The sequence below is a fragment of the Schistocerca piceifrons genome, chromosome X, assembly GCF_021461385.2.
Source record: "Schistocerca piceifrons isolate TAMUIC-IGC-003096 chromosome X, iqSchPice1.1, whole genome shotgun sequence".
Classification (NCBI taxonomy): Eukaryota; Metazoa; Arthropoda; class Insecta; order Orthoptera; family Acrididae; genus Schistocerca; species Schistocerca piceifrons.
Window position 1 is genome coordinate 24,084,341 of NC_060149.1, and position 21,454 is coordinate 24,105,794.

At 42.9% G+C, this 21,454-nt stretch overlaps 1 protein-coding gene across 1 annotated transcript in view; it reads left to right on the forward strand.

The window, feature by feature from the left end:
* The window catches only part of LOC124721886 (facilitated trehalose transporter Tret1-like), a 353,067-nt gene that overhangs the window by 173,347 nt on the left and 158,266 nt on the right, over positions 1-21,454 (forward strand). Inside the window, exon 2 of the mRNA XM_047247038.1 lies at positions 16,824-16,900. Within this exon, the coding sequence (XP_047102994.1) occupies positions 16,844-16,900 (57 nt within the window). The 5' untranslated portion in view covers positions 16,824-16,843. The remainder of the gene's footprint in view (positions 1-16,823; positions 16,901-21,454) is intronic.

Below are 21,454 nucleotides of genomic sequence, written 5' to 3' on the forward strand. Positions count from 1 at the left end.
GAAAGCTTCTATTCTCTTCTTGTCCAAACTATTTATCGTCCATATTTTACTTCCATACATGGCTACACTCCATACGAATACTTTCAGAAATGACTTCCTGACACTTAAATCAATACTGGATGTTAACAAATTTCTCTTCTTCAGAAACGCTTTCCTTGCCATTGCCAGCCTACATTTTATATCCTCTCTACTTCGACCATCATCAGTTATTTTGCTCCCCAAATAGCAAAACTCCTTTACTACTTTAAGTGCCTCATTTCCTAATCTAATTCCCTCAGCATCACCCGACTTAATTAGAATACATTCCATTATCCTTGTTTTGCTTTTGTTGATGTTCATCTTATATCCTCCTTTCAAGACACTGTCCATTCCGTTCAACTGCTCTTCCAAGTTCTTTGCTGTCTCTGACAGAATTACAATGTCATCGGTGAACCTCAAAGTTTTTATTTCTTCTCCATGGATTTTAATACCTACTCCGAAGTTTTCTTTTGTTTCCTTTACTGCTTGCTCAATGTACAGATTGAACAACATCGGGGAGAGGCTACAACCCTGTCTTACTCCCTTCCCAACCACTGCTTCCCTTTCATGTCCCTCGACTGTTATAACTGCCATCTGGTTTCTGTACAAATTGTAAATAGCCTTTCGCTCCCTGTATTTTACCCCTGCCACCTTTAGAATTTGAAAGAGAGTATTCCAGTCAACATTGTCTAAAGCTTTCTCTAAGTCTACAAATGCTAGAAACGTAGGTTTGCCTTTTCTTAATCTTTCTTCTAAGATAAGTCGTAAGGTCAGTATTGCCTCACGTGTTCCAGTGTTTCTACGGAATCCAAACTGATAGGTAAACCTACCAGTAAAGTCAATAGCTCGGCCTTAACGTACCTCCTTCATACCACATAGACATGATGACGTCCTAACGCGTCTTCTCGTAGGACACGTCCTAAAACGCGCGACTTCTTGCTCTGGCGAGAGGACTCTCCAATGTGTAGTGCTTGTGGCTTGTGGCGTACGGATTACTGTCCGCCATATTTCATTGTGTTTTCATATTCTGACAACAGAGCCGCGGAAAATTTACCGGCAGACTTGCCTTATATTTTAATTGATAGTGAGATGAGTGTGGAAAGAATTTCAAGGATCTGTGCAATGCCTGACTTGTTCCCTAAAATTTTCAGAAGTAGTTTCTAATGAGGTGTAAGGGTGGCTGGCTCATTCCTGTTTTTTGTACGCCGTCAGCCAGCCACACATTGCTGTGTAATTATTTTAGCTTTCCTCTTATACTACATCCAATGTGATTGACAGTTTTAGAATTTGTAGCTGTATTTGAGCTATTTAAAGGAAGTGAGACAATGTGATGGTGTGGGTGATCGCGAGTGAGGTTGGAAGAGAGTGAATGTAATTACGGCAACTTATTAGAGAATTCTTCGGGAAGAATACTCTGCCTCCCTCCTGTCCGCGACGTAAAAAGTCCGCACCCTTAGCTGAGTGGTCAGCGCGTCTGAGTGTGTGTGAATTCATAAGAGACCAAACTGCTGAGGTCATCGGTCCATAGACTAACACACACACCCATGCCCGTGGGAGGACTCGAACCTACCAGTCAATGACATGGCGCCTCTAACAGCACGCCTCAGCGCGTCTGACCAGCATGCAGTGGGCCCGAGTTCGATTCCCAGCCAGGTCGGAGTTTTTTTCCGCTCGGGCGCTGGGAGCTGTGTTGTCTTCATGATCATCATCGATAAGCAAGTCACCCGATGTGGCGTCGAGTGAAAAGACTTGCAACTCGGATGCCGAACTTTCGCAGGTGGAGACTCCCGGCTATCAATGCCATATGATCATTTCATTCCGTACGGTATGAAATCGCTGAAATTCGGATGATTACTTGAATTATGTTGGACGACGTTATGCTGGTATGTCTGCAATGCGTAATAACTCAAAACGGGCTCGAAATAACGGAATATTTTATTTTAATAAATGTGATACAGTTTATGTGGGCTCAGCTTAGTATGTTGTTTTTAGTCGAGTGCTTTGAATCATCTCTCGCAGTGCCCTTATCAGCGCTCTATGCTGATAACGTCTTTGATCGTGCTCATTCTCCTTTGGTGTATCTGCATGCCAAAGAGTCTGCGATACTCTTTTACTGTCACCAAACAAAAGTACCACAGAAGTACAAGAGACTTGAGCAATAGGTAATCATCGCAAGTAAATCCTTCGTGAGCACTGCAACGGTCTAGTCGAAGAGCTGTTCGAAAGGTACTGTAGCAACAGCATTTAAAGTCCAGATAACAATTTGCCGGTCGTAAACATTTACTCCCAGCGGTAGGTCAGGGTATTCGTCCATGTCACACGCCGACAGCGCCGCTGGTATACAACATTGCCTACGGGTTACTGACAAAGTTTCGTACAGTTAAAGGAATCTTCAATTTCATCTAATCTTTCTCCTTATACCTACCAACCAAGGACTGAATTTCAGATATTATAGAAATAGAATTTGCAATTCAGCAACCCGCCCGGATGGTCGTGAACGCTAGTACGCCATTCCTGACCGAATCCGCCCGGCGGATTAACGAAGAGGGCTGTTGTGCCGGCCAGACTGGACGTGATTTTTAGGCGGTTTACCGCATCCGATTAGGTGAATACCGGGCTGTTACCTACGTCCTGCTTCGGTCACATGATTCGCAAATTCGAAAATTAACATGCCGACGGCGTGAAGATAAGGAATAAAGGTCGGGGAAAGACGATGGTTCAAATGGTTCTGAGCACTATGGGACTTAACATCTGAGGTCATCAGTCCCCTAGAACTTAGAACTACTTAAACCTAAATATCTTAAGGACATCACACATATCCAGGAAAGACGATAATTAGCAATTTAGTCGTTCGGTGAGTATGTCACGCTAGATACAGAAACATATCATTTTTTTATCACTGCCATCTTTCTTCTTTGTTTTCAGTTGAAGTTCCTTTATCTTAGCATCCAACGCAAAAGCTATGCCCAATTGTAGCCACTACGTTCTCACTTTTTCTATAAGTGCAGGCTGTATATAGTTACAGCTCCCCCGTGCTGATTTCTAAGTTTCTAATCTTGGAGAGATGTCTGTTTCGTCGCATTTCGTGTTTAGTCTCTTTCCTTCTCTCTCTTTGTGCGGTCGCGTGGTTCCAGACTGTAGCGCCTAGAATCAATCGGTCACCCCGGCCGGCGTTGTATTCCTGTGAATGCATCGAAACAGTATGTCCTTATGACGAGCAGCCCTCAGATAACTCCCGAGAGCTGCGCATCGAATAAAAATAAAAACTACATATGCTTAGAGAACTTGATATTCATAGAAAATGAACACAAATTAGCAATATTACAAGCTATTTTACTGAATACATGTTATCTACTTTGTTTACAGGACTTCTGACTCCTGACGGTTTTTAGGGCAAATGGATTTAAAAGAGCTGGAAGGGCACAGCAAAAATCTTTGAAGTATAAATTTCGCTTTTCTGAAATCAAAAATTTTCAGTCTGAAAGTTCCACACCTCATTTTTTCCAGAAAAATTCTGTGACGCTTTCGGGAAATTCATTACGTAATCGTGTCGGAGAAAGAATTAAAGTATAAGGGCCAGTCAAATGAAAATGAGACAGATGGAAAAAGTAAATAAATTGTTTATTATTTCAAAAGTAATCACCGTAACTCCTAATAAATTTATCCCACTGTTAGAGAAGATGGTGAATGCCTTCATGGATAAACGTTTGTTGTTGCCTATGGAACCATGATTGTACACAGGCGTGCACCTCTTCGTCCGAAGCAAATCGACGGCCATGAGTATCTTTCTTCTGGGCTCCAAAAATATGAAAATCGCACCGGGAGTGATTGTGACAGTATGGAGGAGGTGAAAGGACTTTCCAGCGAAACGTCTGCTGCGCATTCGAAACAACCACCAAGAGAGTGGACGAGACCCTTGTACAAATGGCTGACAATGGAGACGATGTTAAATGAAAATACTAAGCTAAATAAACCGGCTGCTGAAGAACTGGACATTGCAGAAAAATATCGTAAACGATTACAGCCTATTTTTACATCCGATATTCAAGAAGACATTCCTTCGTTTAATTAACCATAAATATACACGACAAACCCGAACTCCGCCACAAAAACTCAGAGGATATTCAGGAATACTTTCTGAGTATTTTATTATAAGGAACATGTGATCTCCTGTACCTCGTTACAGAGTCATGAAATGTATTCGCAATTTGCGAATACGGTACCACCGCAGCTATAGAGTTTACTGGAAACAAAGAAAATTTGTGACGAGAATTGCCCTTTTTCGCGAGCAGTCGCCTTACCACTTTCGGCTATTTGAGCACACTTTACGGACACCTCCAAAATCCCAAGTGTTCCATTGTCTGCTTCCCACAGTGCTCGCATAATTATGTGAGTCCCGCTCAGGGAGAGACTTATTTAGTTTTCTCGCTGCATTTTATTTGCTGACCAGTGGACTGCAGCGGATCTACCGGCGGATCTGCAGTCTATTTTGTGCAATGATCAAACTAATGTGGTTCGCGTTTTAAAGTTTTGCGAATTGTTCCACGTTTTTAACAAGATTTTAGGGAGATGTTTTTAATGTGTCAACAGGGTGGCTGGTTCACCCAAGATTTTTGATAGTGGTCAGCCAGTCACATTTCCCTGTGCTGTTCTTTTAGCTCTTCTGTGTTTTGTTTTCCGTCTGTTTTAATTTCTCGATAAGCTATCTTGCCTCCTCATTGGTTTTAGTGCATGTGAGAGTGCCTGTGCGATAGAGTAATTGTGTGGTCATTTCGTGTGCATGCGTGTACGACAGTTTTCGTTCATATCCACGTTCGTTTATTTTAATCACTGTTAGGGCGCTGATAACCTCGCCGTTGAGCGCTCTTAAGATCCCAAACCACACACAGTTTTCTCATCAGCTTGCCTCGGCTTTGGCATGAAATACATTAGTGCAGTGTCTGTATTTGACAGTGTCTGTAAAGTTCTATACAGACACTAAAATGGTTCAAATGGCTCTGAGCACTATGGGACTTAACATCTCAGGTCATCAGTCCCCTAGAACTTAGGACTACTTAAACCTAACTAACCTAAGGACATCACACACATCCATGCCCGAGGCAGGATTCGAACCTACGACCGTATCGGTCGCGCGCTTCCAGACTGCAGCGCCTAGAACCGCTCGGCCACCCCGGCCAGCCGATACAGACACTACACTAATGTATTACATTTCGTTTGATTTCTTAGTAGGATTTACGATTGTATCTGTATTGCATTAAAAACGCCTGCACTGCGGAGCAAATTTGGACGGTATGCGCTGTGTGTCTTGTTTCGAAAAAATCTTATTCCATTTAGTCACGGTACTTGATACTGCAATATGAAATCATGCTCACTTATTCTTCACCCTCAAGCTTACATGAAGTACTGCTCGGTTTTGTCTCAGGTTTGTTTTTCCTGTAGTGTTAGTTGTATGCCCGCGCCGACCAAATGCAACGAACAAAATGAAGAAGGAAAGAAATGGTTAGCACTGCTGCCTTCGATATGGAAGGACCAGTGCTCGATTCCCAGTACCTCCCTGGATTCTTCTGAGGTCCAGTACGGGGCCCACTGTTCCATTGTGAGCCCAGATGAGGATACAGCGACATCATCAGTGTTCATGTACGGTAAAGACGGCTGGAGGGGTTGGTGACATGCTCAACTCACGTCCCACGATCATAGATCGCTCCTCGTACAGCCTCGTAGGCAACAGTTGGACAGTCGGAACAGGCCTAAGGCTTAATCTGTGAGTGGTGTTTACGCATAAATGGAATTACTGTGTAACGAGTCACCGGAGACCAACAAGTCCCTTACAAAAATACTCAGAAAAGATCCCTGAACGATGTCCGTAGTTTTATAAGTGGGTTTCGGGTTCACCCTATATAACTAAACATGCAGCTTTTATATAAGCGGATTAACATTCTCTCTCGCACAAGGCCAGCCACCAGCTAACGTAATAGTCTGCCAAGTGCAGTCGTGCTTCCATTGCTTCCTGGTTCAGCTAGCCTCGTTACATATTTCAACAACACATACGAACCCCTTCATGGCTAGCCGTTCGCCTGTTAGTGAGCAGACAACATGGACTAGAAGACTGAAGTTGTCAACCGTTTGGAGACAGTCTTGAAAAGAAGACAGCCAATAACTGGGTACTCTTTGAAATGCAGTAAAGAAGATATCAGATAAATTACGATAGAAACTTAGGGAACCAAGACGAAAAAGAATATACAATTTTATGGCCATAAACCCTTCTATTTCGACGGAATATACCTTTGAACATCTATGATATGCGCGAAGATATGTTGTGGTTACTTATAATTTTTCTCGTATCTCCGTCCTGATAGGCATGTTTATCTCTTACAGACAGAGGCTTCAAAATGGTTGAAATGGCTCTGAGCACTATGGGACTTAACATCTCAGGTCATCAGTCCCCTAGAACTTAGGACTACTTAAACCTAACTAACTTAAGGACATCACACACATCCATGCCCCAGGCAGGATTCGAACCTGCGACCGTAGCGGTCGCGCGGTTCCGGTCTGAAGCGCCTAGAACCGCTCGGCCACATCGGACGACGCAGACAGAGGCACTGAAACATAGTAAATGTTATTTAAGTGAACAGCATTCACGAGTCAGGGCACTGAACGTCCAAAACACGATATTTTCCAAAACACGATATTTTTATTTTGCTGTTCCCCCCTGTCGACGTTTGACTGTTTTCCTGTTCAGTAAACCGCATTATTTGAACATTGCTTTTACTTCTGCTTTCTCGGGTACGCTCTCTCGCTCTCGCTCTCCCTCCCTCCCTCCTCCCCATTTCTCTCTCTCTCTTTCTCTTTCTCTCTCTCTCTCTCTCTCTCTCTCTCTCTCTCTCTCTCTCTCTCCCCCTCTCTCTCATGCAGCGTGTGTGTGTGTGTGTGTGTGTGTGTGTGTGTGTGTGTGTTTGTTTGTTTGCGTGTGCAACGAAACTATGGTTAAAAATGTACTTTTGCTAACTTGCCAACAAATTATAAAAAAAAACATATGTTGTTGCAGATGACACGCTATACAACCATTTAAGTAAAGTCCTTCAAAATAACCTTTTAGAGACAAAGGTAATGATTACGATAAATATAAAATATTTTACACTTAATTTTCGTTCAGAAATAATCCCGTAAAACATGTTTTACTTTCCAGGCCTGAAAAAAAGCTGACCCACGGGCGAGGGCACAAAAGCAGTAAAGCATGTTTGGGCAATAAGAAGAGATCGTACTGTTTGTACAAGCACGCAGAACAAAATTTTTATAAGTTAGTCTTCAAACACGGCTGTTGTTAGGGCATAAAAACGCAAATGGTGATAGAATTTTTGGAACATTGTCCTTTGCAAAACACAGCGATCGATAAAATCATATCAAAATTCGTTCAATAAGAAAGAATATTAACCAAATAGTGGTATTATGACCAGTTAACTGGCGCAGTTGACCTGCGATATAGCGTTCTCGCTCATCTCATCACGGCTCATTTTGATTGTGAAGGTATGCCGACAGTATGGCTTACATTACCTCAGCGAGCAGTATAGATGATCTGCAGAATCGGGTTACTAATGCATTTGATAGCATTCTTGATGTACCTAGAATGATAGCAAGACTAAAGTAATCAATGCAACACGGTTCCGTAAGTTTAACTGTAATGGTGTAAAGTGTTTCGAACTGATAGTTTGAAATGTTGGCGTGATAGAAGCATGTAAATGTCATATTTCGATCGTGTGGGTAGCTATTGTCCAGAAATTAGAGGTTTTCAGGCAATATGATTTTGCTCCCTTGGCCCCTGACATATCCATTTCAATTTGTTCCATTATTTATCTGAAACCCTGAGTATCCTCTACAAATTGCTTAGCAGAAAGTTCTTTTTGTTCTGTAACACACTATTGTTTCTTCCAGTTCCATTCATGGCTGGAGCATGGGAAAACTTACTGCCTCTACACACATACTATTACTGATACAACATTGGCTCCGTGATTTTCATGGAGCAGCAAAAATTCCCAAATTCTTCCATTCTTCCTTCATTTCTTAAATGTATATTTGTGAGCTTTTAAATTTCATTTTCAAACCACTTACCGTTTCAGGTTTCGCATTATTTCTGTTACACTCTGCATGCTCACAAATGAGCCTATGACCAATCATACCTCTTGTCTTCGAGTACGTATGATATTTTGTGTTGCTCTAGCCGCAAAATGATCTCTCACATTCGAGCTGTATTCCAGAATTGTTCGTACAAATATTTCGTAGACGATTTATTTTGAAAAACTGAGGTTTCCCAGTATGCTACCACAGACTCAAAGCGTGCCACCTGCTTACCCACAACGCAAACTACATGCTCATTATCTTTCGCATGCTCAATCATTTTGCCTTCTTGATGTTAACACTGCCTATGGTTCTGACTCATTGTCAACACACTGTTGCTACTACATTGTTATGTACACTGCCTGCACCTCACTATCTATCCATCGCCTGCTCCTCTCTCTGTACTCCTCTCTCTCTGTCCATCTGCTCCTCCCCCCCCCTCATTCCGTCCCCTCCTCCCCCCTCTCTGTCTGTCCATCTCCTCCCTCCTCTTTCACCCTCAACGTTATCACCCTCACGCCAATAGGAGGCTGCTATTTCTTACCACCACAGTATTTCTTTCCAGATCTGTAACTAATATATGTACCAAATTTAATTGACATCGTTCCAGAGGTTTAGGATGAGCTCTTTATGACTTTGCACGCGTGTGTACATTTCAAATACATTTCACATATATTTAACGAATTCTATGCCTGTTTTTACACGTATTTCACCTGCATCTTTAGCAAACTTCGTCCTGCATTTTCATTTTCACGCATCTCAGTGTTAATTGCTTCATATGTTCTGAGCTATGTGTCGTACAAATATATAATTTTGCAGATACATCCAGTGGTATATGTGTCTACCGCCTGCGAAATGTGTTGCGAATGGAGTTAGGAGTAAGGAAGTCATAAATTAAAACGTTATGTCTGATGAGGCAGTTTTTCACCCATCTCAATGTAGACGACTTCATATCTCTTGAACTACGTGTCGTAAAATGATATAAAATGGCCGGCCAGTGTGGCCGAGCGGTTCTAGGCGCGTCAGTCAGGAAGCGCGCGACCGCTACGGTCGCAGTTTCGAGTCCTGCCTCGGGCATGGATGTGTGTGATGTCCTTAGTTAGTTAGGTTTAAGTACATCTACATCTACATCTACATTGATACTCCGCAAGCCACCCAACGGTGTGTGGCGGAGGGCACTTTACGTGCCACTGTCATTACCTCCCTTTCCTGTTCCAGTCGCGTATGGTTCGCGGGAAGAACGACTGTCTGAAAGCCTCCGTGCGCGCTCTAATCTCTCTAATTTTACATTCGTGATCTCCTCGGGAAGTATAAGTAGGGGGAAGCAATATATTCGATACCTCATCCAGAAACGCACCCTCTCGAAACCTGGCGAGCAAGCTACACCGCGATGCAGAGCGCCTCTCTTGCAGAGTCTGCCACTTGAGTTTATTAAACATCTCCGTAACGCTATCACGGTTACCAAATAACCCAGTGACGAAACGCGCCGCTCTTCTTTGGATCTTCTCTATCTCCTCCGTCAACCCGACCTGGTACGGATCCCACACTGATGAGCAATACTCAAGTATAGGTCGAACGAGTGTTTTGTAAGCCACCTCCTTTGTTGATGGACTACATTTTCTAAGCACTCTCCCAATGAATCTCAACCTGGTACCCGCCTTACCAACAATTAGTTTTATATGATCATTCCACTTCAAATCGTTCCGTACGCATACTCCCAGATATTTTACAGAAGTAACTGCTACCAGTGTTTGTTCCGCTATCATATAATCATACAATAAAGGATCCTTCTTTCTATGTATTCGCAATACATTACATTTGTCTATGTTAAGGGTCAGTTGCCACTCCCTGCACCAAGTGCCTATCCGCTGCAGATCTTCCTGTATTTCGCTACAATTTTCTAATGCAGCAACTTCTCTGTATACTACAGCATCATCCGCGAAAAGCCGCATGGAACTTCCGACACTATCTACTAGGTCATTTATATATATTGTGAAAAGCAATGGTCCCATAACACTCCCCTGTGGCACGCCAGAGGTTACTTTAACGTCTGTAGACGTCTCTCCATTGATAACAACATGCTGTGTTCTGTTTGCTAAAAACTCTTCAATCCAGCCACACAGCTGGTCTGATATTCCGTAGGCTCTTACTTTATCAGGCGACAGTGCGGAACTGTATCGAACGCCTTCCGGAAGTCAAGAAAAATAGCATCTACCTGGGAGCCTGTATCTAATATTTTCTGGGTCTCATGAACAAATAAGGCGAGTTGGGTCTCACACGATCGCTGTTTCCGGAATCCATGTTGATTCCTACATAGTAGATTCTGGGTTTCCAGAAATGACATGATACGCGAGCAAAAAACATGTTCTAAAATTCTACAAGAGATCGACGTAAGAGATATAGGTCTATAGTTTTGCGCATCTGCTCGACGACCCTTCTTGAAGACTGGGACTATCTGTGCTCTTTTCCAATCATTTGGAACCCTCCGTTCCTCTAGAGACTTGCGGTACACGGCTGTTAGAAGGGGGGCAAGTTCTTTCGCGTACTCTGTGTAGAATCGAATTGGTATCCCGTCAGGTCCAGTGCACTTTCCTCTATTGAGTGATTCCAGTTGCTTTTCTATTCCTTGGACACTTATTTCGATGTCAGCCATTTTTTCGTTTGTGCGAGGATTTAGAGAAGGAACTGCAGTGCGGTCTTCCTCTGTGAAACAGCTTTGGAAAAAGGTGTTTAGTATTTCAGCTTTACGGGTGTCATCCTCTGTTTCAATGCCATCATCATCCCGCAGTGTCTGGATATGCTGTTTCGAGCCACTTACTGATTTAACGTAAGACCAGAACTTCCTAGGATTTTCTGTCAAGTCGGTACATAGAATTTTACTTTCTAATTCAATGAACGCTTCACGCATAGCCCTCCTTACGCTAACTTTGACATCGTTTAGCTTCAGTTTGTCTGAGAGGTTTTGGCTGCGTTTAAACTTGGAGTGGAGCTCTCTTTGCTTTCGCAGTAGTTTCCTAACTTTGTTGTTGTACCACGGTGGGTTTTTCCCGTCCCTCACAGTTTTACTCGGCACGTACCTGTCTAAAACGCATTTTACGATTGCCTTAAACTTTTTCCATAAACACTCAACATTGTCAGTGTCGGAACAGAAATTTTCGTTTTGATCTGTTAGGTAGCCTGAAATCTGCCTTCTATTACTCTTGCTAAACAGATAAACCTTCCTCCCTTTTTTTATATTCCTATTATCTTCCATATTCAGGGATGCTGCAACGGCCTTATGATCACTGATTCCCTGTTCTGTACATACAGATTCGAAAAGTTCGGGTCTGTTTGTTATCAGTAGGTCCAAGATGTTATCTCCACGAGTCGGTTCTCTGTTTAATTGCTCGAGGTAATTTTCGGATAGTGCACTCAGTATAATGTCACTCGATGCTCTGTCCCTACCACCCGTCCTAAACATCTGAGTGTGCCAGTCTATATCTGGTAAATTGAAATCTCCACCTAAGACTAAGTAGTTCTGATGACCTCAGATGTTAAGTCCCATAGTGCTCAGAGCAATTTGAACCATTTGATATAAAATGCTGGTAAATTTAGTAGTATACATGAATATTGTCCGCAAAATGTGTTGCGAATAAAGTTAGGGGTAAATATGTGATACACTGAAGAGCCAAAGAAACTAGTACAGCTACCTAACATAACGTAGGGCCCCCGCGAGCACGCAAAAGTGACGCAACATGACGTGGCATGGATTCGACTAATGTCTGAAGTAGTGATGGAGGGATGGAGGGATGAATCCTGCAGGGCTGTCCATAAATCCGTAAGAGTACGATGGGTGTAGATCTCTTCCGAACAACACGTTGCAAGGCATCCCAGATATGCTCAGTAACGTTCACGTCTGGGGAGTTTGGTGGCCAGTGGAACAGTTAAGCTCAGAAGAGTGTTCCTGGAGCCACTCTGTAGCAATTCTGGACTGTGGGGCGTCGCATTGTTCTACTGGAATTGTCGAAGTCCGTCAGAATGCACAATTCACATGAATGGATGCTTACGTACGTGTCACCTGCAGGGGTCCCAAATCACTCCAAACTGCACACGCCCCACACCATTACAGAGCCTCCACCAGCTTGAACAGTTCACTGCTGACATGCAGGGACCATGGATTCATGAGGTTGTCTTCGTACCCGTACACGTCCATCCGCTCAATACAATTTGACACGAGACTCGTCCGACCACGCAAGATGTTTCCAGTCATCAACAGTCCAATGTCGGTGTTGACGGGCCCAGGGGAGGCGTAAAGCTTTGTGTCGTACAGTCATGAATGGTACACGAGTGGGTCTTCGCCTCCGAAAGCCCATATCGATGATGTTTCGTTGAATGGTTCGCACGCTGACACTTGTTGATGGTCCAGCGTTGCACTTCTATCACGTTGAATGAGTCTCTTTAGTCGTCGTTGGTCCCTTTCTTGCAGGATCTTTTTTAGGCCGCGGCGATGTCGGAGATTTGATGTTTCACCGAATTCCTGACATTCACGGTACACTCGTGAAATAGTCGTACGGAAAAATCCGCACATCATCGCTACCTAGGAGATGTTGTGGCTATCGCTCGTGCGCCGACTATAACACCACGTTCAAACTCACTTAAATCTTGATAACCTGCCATTGTAGCAGCTGCGCCAGACACTTGTCTTGTATAGGCGTTGCCATCCGCAGCGTCGTATTCTGCCTGTTTACGTATCTCTGTATTTGAATACGCATGCCTATACCAGTTTCTTTGGCACTTCAATGTAAATTATAAGCTCGTGCATAATGAGGCAGTTTTACTGCATGAACAGCGAAAATGTAGTAGACGACATAATTTTTTCCTTTCATTATGTTTTGAGGTTGTCAACGAGAAAACGTTTCGTAAAGGTTTACAATTATTTGTAAAGTTTATCGAAAGTCATTAAGTATTGTATGAATAAAATCTGGGTATTCATACATCGTGGGTTGCACTATTTTTCACCCCCAAACTCAATCCCTTTGATAGATAGTTGGTTCTTACCCCGACAGCGATTCCTTCCAGACAGTAAGTGATACTTGTTCCAAGTTTAATTCAGGTAGGTCAAGTCGTTTAGGAGACGTGGAACCGTTCATACATCGACCCATTTTTATAATGAGTATAGATGTAGATTAATCTTGTTAATTTCTAAGTGTATTGTTGAATTTCTCTAAGTAAAAGTGTAAACTCGACTGGGGTCAGCGCCCTGCTCTCAGTTTTTCTGGCCTGAGGCCGCTACTACTCGGTCAAGTAGTTCTCAATTGAGATCACGAGGCTGAGTGCAACCCGTTCCAGTCTTTCCGCCAAGGAAAAGTCCCTGGAAAAACCGGGTATCGCACCTGGGTCCTCCGCATGGCAGTCGGCTGCGCTGATGACGTAGCTGCAGAGGTGAACTTGTTTTCTTCAAGTAGCGCCTTATAAATAATCATCTTAAAAAAAAAAAAAATGTGACTCTACAAGTGGCATACATCTCGATCCTGCAGCTGTAATTCTGCTCTGGAAGCAACGTCGGTTTCTTGAAACTGAAATGTTGAATACCCGGTTTAACATTACAGTTACAAAGAATTATGTTTTATGACGTTCTATTTGTTATTAGTTTATTTTAAATTCAGTATTCATGGCCTTTGCTTGAATTTCGTGTTAACAAACCTGGGAGGGTACTTGACAGGAAGAACGCTACGTCTTTCTTAGAATGTTAATTTACTCCGATGTTACATCCGCTAAATCAAAGTACTTCATGCCGGTAAGCGCATTACTAATTTGAATGTTGTTGTGCACTATCGAGATCATAGATCCTTCACTCCCATATAGTCTATGAGGTCTCATGTCCAAAACGTACTCTGGACGTTATTTTCGCAAACGAAGTTTCAAAACATGTTGTGCACGTTGCCTTCCTCCGTAAAAACTGTGATGCAAAAATTAAACACGAAAGAATGCAACAGTCAGTAATTAAATGTGAATGTAAAAGCTACTTTATCTTTGTAGTTATTCGCTTGTCCTTTATCATGCTGTCCAAAACTGTGTTGCCCCTGCATGCCATTTCGCTATCTACATCTACATCCACATGGTTACTCTGCAATTCACACTAAGTGCCTGGCAGAGCGTTCATCGAACCATTTTCATATTACTTCTCTGCCATTCCACTCACGAATGGCGCGTGGGAAAAAGGAGCACCTAAATCTTTCCGTTCGAGCTCTGATTTCTCTTATTTTACTACGATGATCATTTCTCTCTACGCAGGTGGGTGTCAACAAAATATTTTCGCATTCGGAAGAGAAATTTGGTGATTGAAATTTCGTAAATAGATCTCGCCGCAAAGAAAACCGCCTTTGTTTCAGTGACTGCCACCCCAACTCGCGTATCATATCAGTGACACTGCCACCCCTATTGCGAGATAACACGAAACGAGCTGTCCTTCTTTGCACTTTTTCGATGTCCTCCGTCAATCCTACCTAGTAAGGATCCCACACCGCGCAGCAATATTCCAGCAGAGGACGGAGAAGTGTAATGTAGGCTGTCTCATTAGTGGGTTTGTCGCATCTTATAAGTGTTCAGCCAGCAAAGCGCAGTCTTTGTTTCGCCTTCCCCACTATATTATCTATGTGGTCCAATTTAAGTTGCTCGTAATTGTAATACCTAGGTATTTAGTCGAATTGAGAGCCCTTAGATTTGTGCGATTTATCGTATACTCAAAATATACCGGATTTCTTTTAGTACCCATGTGGATGACCTCGCACTTTTCTTTGATTAGTGCTAATTGCCATTTTTCGCACCATACAAAAATTCTCTCTAGATCATTTTGTAATTGGAACTGATCGTCTGCTGATTTTACTAGAAGGTAAATTACAGCATCATCTGTAAAGAATCTAAGGGGGCTGCTCAGATTATCACCTAGATTATTTATGTAAATCAGAAACAACAGAGGGCCTATGACACTACCTTGCGGAACGCCAGATATCATTTCTGTTCTACTCGTTGATTTACCGTCTATCACTACGAACTGTGACCTTTCTGAGAGGAAATCACGAATCCAGTCACACAACTGAGACGATATTCCATATGCACTCAATTTGATTAATAGTCGCTTGTGAGGAACGGCATCAAAAGCCTTCTGGCAATCTAAGAATATGGAATCGATCTGAGATCCCTTGTCGACAGCACTCATTACTTCATGGGAATAAAGAGCTGACTGTGTCGCACAAGAACGATATTTCCTGAATCCGTGTTAGTTATGTATCAATAAGTCATTTTCTTCAAGGTGATTCATGATGTTTGAGTACAGTATATGCTCCAAAATCCTACTACAAATTGAGGTCAGTGATATGGGTCTGTGATTCAATGGGTTACTTCTATTTCCCTTCTTGAATATTGGTGTGACCTGTGCTACCTGCCAGTCTTTAGGAGCAGACCTTTCGTCAAGTGAGCGGTTGTATATGATTGCTAAGAAAGCGCTATTGTGTTTACATACTCTGAAAGGAACCTGATTGGTATACCATCTGGACCGGAAGACTTGCCTTTCTTAAGTGATCTGAGCTGTTTCGCAACACCTAAGATATCTACTTTTATGTCACTCATGCTAACAGCTGTTCTGGTTTCGAATTCTAGAACATTTACTTCATCTTCCTTCGTGAAGGAATTACGGAAAACTGTATTTAGTAACTCCGCTTTTGTGGCACCATCATCGGTAACGTTTCCATCGCTATCGCGCAGTGACGATATTGACTGTTTTTTGCCACTGGTGTACTTTACATACGACCAAAATCTCTGGGTTTTCTACCAGATTTTGAGACAATGTTTCATTGTGGAAACTATTAAAAGCATCTCGCATTGACGTCCGCACTAAATTTCGAGATACTGTGAAACTTAGCCAATCTCGGAGATTTTACGTTCTTCTGAATTTGGCATGCTTTTTTCGTTGCTTCTGCAACAGTGTTCTGACGTGTTTAGTGTACCATAGTGGATCAGTCCCGTCTCTTATTAACTAATGCGGTATGAATCTATCTATTGCTGTCGATACTGTATCTTTGAATTTGAGCCATATCTGGTCTACACTTATATAATTAGCTTGGATGGAATGGAGACTCTCTCTTAGGAAGGCATGAAGCGAATTTTTATCTGCTGTTTTAAATAGATGTATTTGCATTTATTTTAAGTGATTTTGGTTGGTATACGGTACTAGTCAAAACAGTGAATACTCAGAAGATAAGATGTGTTCTAAATAACACGTAACGTGATCTTTCTTTAATGTCCATGCTCCATTTTGTCGAGAAGAAAGTGATTCTGAATATTTGTTAACTGCTGTCAAATTTTCGTTAACCTAAAGATTAGAAAGCAGTGAAAGCACTTCGAGGAATCGGCACTTGTACTCATCTTCTTAAAGCATGGTTTACGATGTTGTTGACATAGATTGGCAGGTGAACGTACCGTGATTTAAATGTTAGTCCTCACTGGAAGATACAGTTCTCAGGTTCAGGAAAACTTTTCTATCCTTTACGCACCTTAATAAAAATCTGTAATGCAATCAGTATTTTACAATCCGCTTCACTGTAACGTTAACCCTCTAACTGCTATTAAATGGAAAGACTTGCAGGCAGTGACCAAGACCTATGATAAATTGTAAGGTGGACACGAATGACATACCGTGGTATTTATGTCCGCAGGGTGCTGTGCAGCAGCCGACATGGATGACAGCGTCATAGTCCCGACAGCCAAGCGATGGAAGGCAGTAGTGGCTCAGGTAAGTAACATGTTGGCTTGTTTACGACAGTATTCTTAAGAAACTCCAACAAAAAATGTAGAATTATTGTCAGTTAAGAGAGAGGCAGATCATGGCCACAAGATAAGAGCCAGTTCTGTAAAACGACAGGGAACATCAGTGGTGAAAAATTCAAAGGCAGTAAAGGAACTGTTTTATTTGACGAATGGGGCTACCAAATGTAATTACAGAGCACTGTAAGGAACAATTTGGTTGCCAGTAGTGCTTTTATGTATCACCACAGCGCGCCTTGTTCGCCATGTGTAGAAGCTGAAAGTATTGATGCCACTTCTGCGGAAACCTGAAAGAAAAAAAACGACGCACCGCGAAGGATTTATCCAAATGGGACGGTAGATGAGATTTATGAGTACGGACAAACAAATGATTACAATTTCAAAAAAATTGTATGATTTATTCAAGAGAAAGATCTTCACAAATTGAGAAAGTCAATAATTCTTTAATCCATCTTTGGCCATTATGCAAGCACTTGGGTTGTTGGATGTCTTCCTGACGGATATGGAGTCAAATTCTGTCCAATGGATGAGTTAGACCGTCAAAATCTCGAGCTGGTTGGAAGGCCCTGTCCACAACGCTCCAAACTTTCTCAGTTTGGGAGAGATACGGCGACACCTTGCTGGTCAGGGTAGGGTTAGGCAAGCACGAAGACAAGCAGTAGAAACTGTAACCGTATGTGGGTGGGCATTATCATCCTTAAATATAACTTAAGTATGGTTTGTCGTTAAGGACAACAAAACGGGGTATAGAATATCTTCGGCGTACCGCTGTGCTGTAAGGGTGCAGCAGATGACAGCCAAGGGGTCCTTCTATGAAAAGAAGTGGCACCCCAGACCATCACTCCCAGCAGTTGGGCCGTATGGCGGACGACAGCCAGGCTGGTATTCCACTGCCGGGCCGTCTCCAGACACGACTTCGTTGGCCATCGGGGCTCCGTTCGAAACGGAATTCCATTTGGTAGTGCCTCAGCTAATCACATACATCAGCTTTGTCACAATCATAACAGATGCCGTGAATTTTCCACAGGCAATCAACTCCTGCAGCTAGGCCACCTAATATACCAACAAAACAATAAGTGTCGACCATCCCACTTCTTATACGTAGACAGTGAACAAGGTTATGACTGTCGACAATCAGGAGTGATGGTCTGGTTTGCCATTACTTTTCTTAGCAGGACCCCTTTGGTTATCATCCGCTGCACCCTAACAGCACAGCGATACGTTGACGATATCCTACTCCCCGTTTTGCTGCACTTCATGGCAAGCCATCCTGGGCTTACATTTCAGTAAGATAATGCCCGCCCGCTGTCTACGTGTTTCCCGTATCCTACCTCGACCAGAAAGGTCGCCGTATCTCTCCCCAGTTAAGAAAGTTTGTAGCATTATGGGCAGGGCCCCCCAACCAGTTCGGGATTTTGAGGATCTAACGCGTCAGTTACACAGAATTTGGCACGATATCCCTCAGGAGGACATCCAACAAATCTATCAATCAATACCGCGCAGAATAATTGCTTGCGTAAGGGTCAGAGGTGGCCCAACAAGTTATTGATTTGCTCAATTTGTGAAACTTTCTCTTGAATCATTCAGCCAATTTTTTCTCGAAACTGTAGTCACATGTTTGTCTGCGCATACACATCACATCTATCGATTTCTTTCCCATTCCGATAATTCCTTCGTGATGTGTCGTGTTTATTTTCTTTCCTTTTTTTCTTAGCGTGTACGCTCGCAAGAAAAAAAAATCATTAACAAGAAATCCAGAAAGATACTTTTATACAAACACGTGCAGCCATTTGGCCGGCCGGAGTAGCCGTGCGGTTCTAGGCGCTACAGTCTGGAGCCGAGCGACCGCTACGATCGCAGGTTCGAATCCTGCCTCGGGCATGGTTGTGTGTGATGTCCTTAGGTTAGTTAGGTTTAATTTGTTCTAAGTTGTAGGCGACTGATGACCTCAGAAGTTAAGTCGCATAGTGCTCAGAGCCATTTGAACCATTTTTTTGCAGCCATTTGGTTAAAAGGGCTGATACATTCATTTCAATTTTCCAACGTGTGTGTAGATTAACTGCAGTTACGCCTGGCTGAATCCCATAGCAGCCATTTACAGACTTTCCTTTCGTATTTTGCAAATCCTTTGTCGTCTCACAGTTTTCGAGGGTGAACGTGAACTCCGCTGACAAAAGTTAGGAGGTTGTTCAGGGATATTTTCTGAATATTTTAGTATAAGGGGTCCTTAGTGTCCGGTGGTTCATTACAGAGTAACTTACATTTCGTTCAATATATTATCCCTATTGATATCTGTGTCTGTATTTCAATGAAAATAACTGCTGATAGTGAAAATGTCGACGGCAGGAGCTGTGTGTCTTGTTTGGAAGCAAACTTGTTCCATTCACTCACGGTTATTGCCGTTGGCAACAGTAATTTCTACTTTAATCTGCTCCCTGGAACATGAATTCAGTAATGCTCTTTTCTAACTCGTGTTACGTTTTCCGGCAGTGTAAACTGTAATTTTACAGTCATACATACCAGTATTTATTGGTTCACTGATGAAGAATTGCTAAAGTTTCGGATGCAGAAGCGGGCTGATGCGGTTTCTATCACTACTGAACAGCTCATCATGGCATCTTTGTGCTGCTCTTCAACTGCATTCACTGAACCCTTAAACAATACCTGCATCGGCTGGCTCTTCATCAGTAAACACATCCATTTGCTGTGTATCACTGTTAACGTATTACGTGTTTAACACAAGTAACACAGCCGTAAAAAAGAACAAGGCAGAATCAAGCAGTTCTGAATGGAATCTTGGAGCAGAAGAGTGACTGGGCATTAGCTGTTGTTAACAATAAGAAGCGAAAGTGAACGGAACAAGTTTGTTACTGAACAAGACACACATATTTGTACTGTAGTGCGGATGCACTGCCTCAAGAACTGTATTCAGAGGTACCTAGGTATACCGTGTTATACAGGGTGTTACAAAAAGGTACGGCCAAACTTTCAGGAAACATTCCTCACACACAAATAAAGAAAAGATGTTATGTGGACATGTGTCCGGAAACGCTTAATTTCCATGTTAGAGCTCATTTTAGTTTCGTCAGTATGTACTGTACTTCCTCGATTCACCGCCAGTTGGCCCAATTGAAGGAAGGTAATGGTAATGTTGACTTCGGTGCTTGTGTTGACATGCGACTCATTGCTCTACAGTACTAGCATCAAGCACATCAGTGCTTAGCATCAACAGGTTAGTGTTCATCACGAACGTGGTTTTGCAGTCAGTGCAATGTTTACAAATGCGGAGTCGTCAGATGCGCATTTGATGTATAGATTAGCACGGGGCAACAGCCGTGGCGCGGTACGTTTGTATCGAGACAGATTTCCAGAACGAAGGTGTCCCGACAGGAAGACGTTCGAAGCAATTGATCGGCGTCTTAGGGAGCACGGAACATTCCAGCCTATGACTCGCGACTGGGGAAGACCTAGAAAGACGAGAACACCTGCAATGGACGAGGCAATTATTCGTACAGTTGACGATAACCCTAATGTCAGCGTCAGAGAAGTTGCTGCTGTACAAGGTAACGTTGACCACGTCACTGTATGGAGAGTGCTACGGGAGAACCAGTTGTTTCCGTACCATGTACAGCGTGTGCAGGCACTACCAGCAGCTGATTGGCCTCCACAGGTTCACTTCTGCGAATGGTTCATCCAACAATGTGTCAATCCTCATTTCAGTGCAAATTTTCTCTTTACGGATGAGGCTTCATTCCAACGTGATCAAATTGGAAATTTTCACAATCAACATGTGTGGGCTGACGAGAATCCGCACGCAATTGTGCAATCACGTCATCAACACAGATTTTCTGTGAACGTTTGGGCAGGCATTGTTGGTGATGTCTCGATTGGGCCCCATGTTCTTCCACCTACACTCAATGGAGCACGTTATCATGATTTCATACGGGATACTCTACCTGTGCTGCTAGAACGTGTGCCTTTACAAGGACGACACAACATGTGGTTCATGCACGATGGAGCTCCTGCACATTTCAGTCCAAGTGTTCGTACGCTTCTCAACAACAGATTCGGTGACCGATGGATTAATAGAGGCGGACCAATTCCATCGTCTCCACGCTCTCCTGACCTCAACCCTCTTGACTTTCATTTACGGAGGCATTTGAAAGCTTTTGTCTACGCAACCCCGGTACCAAATGTAGAGACTCTTCGTGCTCGTATTGTGGACGGCTGTGATACAATACGCCATTCTCCAGGATGCATGTATCCTCGCTAACGGAGGACATTTTGAACATTTCCTGGAACAAAGTGTTTGAAGTCACGCTGGTACGTTCTGTTGCTGTGTGTTTCCATTCCATGATTAATGTGATTTGACGAGAAGTAATAAAATGAGCTCTAACATGGAAAGTAAGCGTTTCCGGACACATGTCCACATAACATATTTTCTTTCTTTGTGTGTGAGGAATGTTTCCTGAAAGTTTGGCCGTATCTTTTTGTAACACCCTGTATATGAGGGGTTATTGAG